The sequence below is a fragment of the Physeter macrocephalus genome, chromosome 20 (assembly GCF_002837175.3).
Source record: "Physeter macrocephalus isolate SW-GA chromosome 20, ASM283717v5, whole genome shotgun sequence".
Classification (NCBI taxonomy): Eukaryota; Metazoa; Chordata; class Mammalia; order Artiodactyla; family Physeteridae; genus Physeter; species Physeter macrocephalus.
The window spans coordinates 88,958,968-88,962,489 of record NC_041233.1 but is presented as its reverse complement, the minus strand read 5'-3'; the positions used below and the strand labels follow the sequence as shown (position 1 = coordinate 88,962,489).

General features: G+C 40.2%; 1 protein-coding gene across 1 annotated transcript; it reads left to right on the top strand.

Moving 5' to 3' along the window:
* Window positions 1-1,526: 1,526 nt before the first annotated feature.
* On the top strand, window positions 1,527-2,756 carry TCIM (transcriptional and immune response regulator). The gene has a single exon (XM_007111991.4). It carries the CDS (start codon window positions 1,581-1,583, stop codon window positions 1,899-1,901), a length of 321 nt encoding a protein of 106 aa, XP_007112053.1. The 5' UTR covers window positions 1,527-1,580; the 3' UTR covers window positions 1,902-2,756.
* Window positions 2,757-3,522: the final 766 nt, after the last annotated feature.

Sequence of the window (3,522 nt, the reverse complement as noted above, 5' to 3'; positions counted from 1 at the left end):
CACGCCACGCATACTCTTATGTTCAGGCCTTGGCACTTGCTGTACCTCTGCCTACAACACCCTTCCCCCGGGGTGTCTGTCTACACAGGCTCCTCCCTCAGCTCCCTCAGGTCGTTGCACAAGGTCACATTGGGAAGCTGCCTCTGGACATCCTATGCAAATTCCAACCCTCCCTTGCTTCTCCTGTACAACCTGCCTCATGCATTACCCTGTGACGTCCTCTAGACGATACAGGCACCTTTTCCTATTGTCTATTTCCCAGCTGCATGTAAACTCCACAAAGGTAAGGTAGGGATGTTTTGTTTTTTATTTGGTTTAGTGTGGTTTCCTGTTATATTTCCAATGCCTAGAAAAGTTCCAGCTAAAAGTCGACCTTGAATAAATACTGATTGAATAAACGAGTGAATGAATGAGTATATGACAAGAGCCTCTAACTCATTTTTCTAGTGAGGTACCTTGTCTACATGCTCTCCCTTTGTGTACTTTTCTAGATGACTAGATGAGAGGAAAACAAAGGCCAGCCCTGTTTCTGAGAGCACCAGGACCCGGCAGAAGGTCCCTGAAGAGAAGTCTCTGGAGCCCTTTGAAGCTGACATTGAAACTTGGGTGGAATGTAAGTGTTCCATACACCAGTGGGGACAGTGGCTGGCTGAATATTGTGGAAGGTAGACAGAAGGAATTTAAATTCTTCCAAAGGAAGAATTTGGAAGAATTGTATTGTTCTGACTGTGTCTGACTGATGCCAAAATAAATATGAGAGGTAAAAGTCAACTCATCCCTTTTGAGTGTTATGTACATAAAAGCACCTTTTAACTCTTCCTCCGGCTTTTTTTGACATTGTTGTTGATATATGCACAAGCCTAAGGAGACACTGTCTATTGCTATGATTATTATTAAATGAAAATTTTATTCAGCAATTGCAGATTTGCTGTTGGACGCAGGCTCTGAATGGTCACGGAATCGGGCTGTGTCACATCAGCGTTTTGTAGTGTCTGACCCCCCTTCTACAGCAGACACACTCCAAATCCATGTCCTTGATGCTTAAGCTTTCTCTCCATAGCTTCGGGGTTGCCCTGGCTAGAGACGTCCACAGGCCACTGGTGTCGGCTACCAAATGTTGGGACTGCACTTTAAGAACTGCTCTGGGAATTAAACCTTTCTGGTGGCTGGCAGAACCCTTTGTTTTGGTTGTTGTCTGGAAAGATCTGAGAGTCTAAGCCACCTTGTTTGTCTCTTATCTTTGTGCTGTCTTTGTGCTGTCCTGCTTTCAGCTATTTTTTTTTTTCTAGAGAAGGGTCCAAGTCTATAATTCTATTGCCACAGATGTGGTAAAAAGAAATCCCCACCTTTCCTGCCCTATCACTGAACACAGCTTTTAGTAACATTTAGCACAAGAACAGGATATTGGCAACTCAACTGTTAAACCTGTCTGTGATTATGCTTCCTGAGATCACTCTGATGTCACCAGTGTAATCTGAGCCTGGAGCTTTTGTTCACACTTTAAATAGCAGTCCCGGAATGATTTTGCTACAGACTCTCTGGAGAGCCCGGGAGCTGAACTCCCAAAGATTCACACATCGATGAAAGCCAAGCCAAGCCACCCGGCCAGAAGCATGTCCACCTCATTGCGAGTAAGCCCGTCCATCCACGGCTACCACTTCGACACAGCCTCACGTAAGAAAGCCGTGGGCAACATCTTTGAAAACATAGACCAAGAAGCCTTACAGAGGCTCTTCAAAAACTCTGGGGACAAGAAAGCAGAGGAGAGAGCTAAGATCATTTTTGCCATAGACCAAGATTTGGAGGAGAAAACACGAGCCCTGATGGCTCTGAAGAAGAGGACGAAAGACAAGCTTTTCCAATTTCTGAAACTGCGGAAATATTCCATCAAAGTTCACTGAGGACCAGAGGATGGATAAGGACATTAGCCAAGAACGGACATTTAAAGACCAAGCCAGTCTATGAAACCTAACCGCACAGCATCTTGTTGCTGCCTTGTAAGTTTCTCTTCCATAGGAACAGAACGAACTTGTTACAAAGACTCCAACTAATTTCACGCCTGTGCTGTTACAGTGGAGAAGGAAATGCTTTCAGCAAGGACTGGAAAACTCCCCCTGCGGGAAAAGGACCGATGCTGATGTCAGGGGAGAGTCTGGACAGACATAATGAGAACTGAAACTGAAGATAACAAGTCTGGGGAAGAATGGAGGCCAGGGTCTCCCTGTCAGGCCCTAGGACTTAAACTCAACCTGAACTTTTTTTCCTTAACCAAACTGGGTAGGGGGAGGGAGATGGGGAACAGGAGAGAGAATTCCATGCTGCAATTGTTTACTGAATTTTTTATTTGAATGTTCAAAGTGTTGCCAAGGTTCAATGTTGTCTATTGGTAGATTTTTTTTTTTTAGAGATCAGTAATTGATTATTTATTTGCATTTATTACAATGCCTTAAAAAGTGCACCACATGGGTGTTAAGTACAAATTCAAGGAACTGCATTATTTTCACCAGTTCAGTGAAACCGTACGCCACCTTCTGGTTTGTAAGGGGTTTTTACGCATTTCAAACTGGTTGCCCAAAAGTTAAAATAATAGGGTCCTTCATAAATCCGAAGTACTGTGAACAAATTTTATAGTTTTTTTAATCTTCTAACTAATGCTAAAATATAATCTAAATTTCTTACAGTTACTGCAATAAGCATTAGGAAGTGAATATGATACACTTAATAGTTTATAAAGATGCTATGGTTTCTATAATTTATTATTATGACAAATGATATGCAACCTTAATAAATTATTATAAACTTAGCTGCTCTTGGTGTGTGATGATTGGTCTCAAAGGAAAAATAAGATGGTAATTTTTATTATTATAAACTTTTATAAGCTTTTCTAAGGATTTTACTCTAAGAGTAAGAAGTGCTTTTAAAGTAGCTTTGCATTGCCACCTTATTCAAAGCAAATTCTTACATCAAGTATCTAGGAAGTTTCTCTGTCCTGACTTTAAAATATAAGATACAGGCATAGAAATTCATAGAGTGGCTCATCAGTATTGTTGTTTATGTATCCATAGAGGGTGAGTTTCAAAAGGTTTTTCTCTCCATATTTTTGAAATTTTTCCTCTGTGGCTATGGTAGCTGTGTACATTTATTTCTCCCAAAAACAATATATCTGAGGGTCAGAGTCTGAATTACGACCAAGATTTTGTGGCTTATCAATGTTTATTTAATATAAACCAATATGGGAATAACATTACAGTCTCTTTGCTTATTTCCTCATGAATTATAATCAAATATTTCTAAGAAGGTATATAGCAATGCCTGCTGCACTTTCCTAGCAGAAATACATTTTAAAATTTCCCTAGAAATTAAGCGTTGCAGAAACATCTACAAAGGTTTTTGAAACTGCTGATCATAGTACAACAAAAGGGAAAGATCTGAAATCTTTGGGGAGAGTTATAAGTCAGGTTTTTAAATAACATTTTTTTAAAAAGAAATTAAGTAGTCAAGTCTGTTTTCAAATGTTAATTG

Excerpts from the sequence above, each read along its gene's own strand:
- TCIM (XM_007111991.4), top strand. The coding sequence starts at position 1,581 with ATGAAAGCCAAGCCAAGCCACCCGGCCAGAAGCATGTCCACCTCATTG.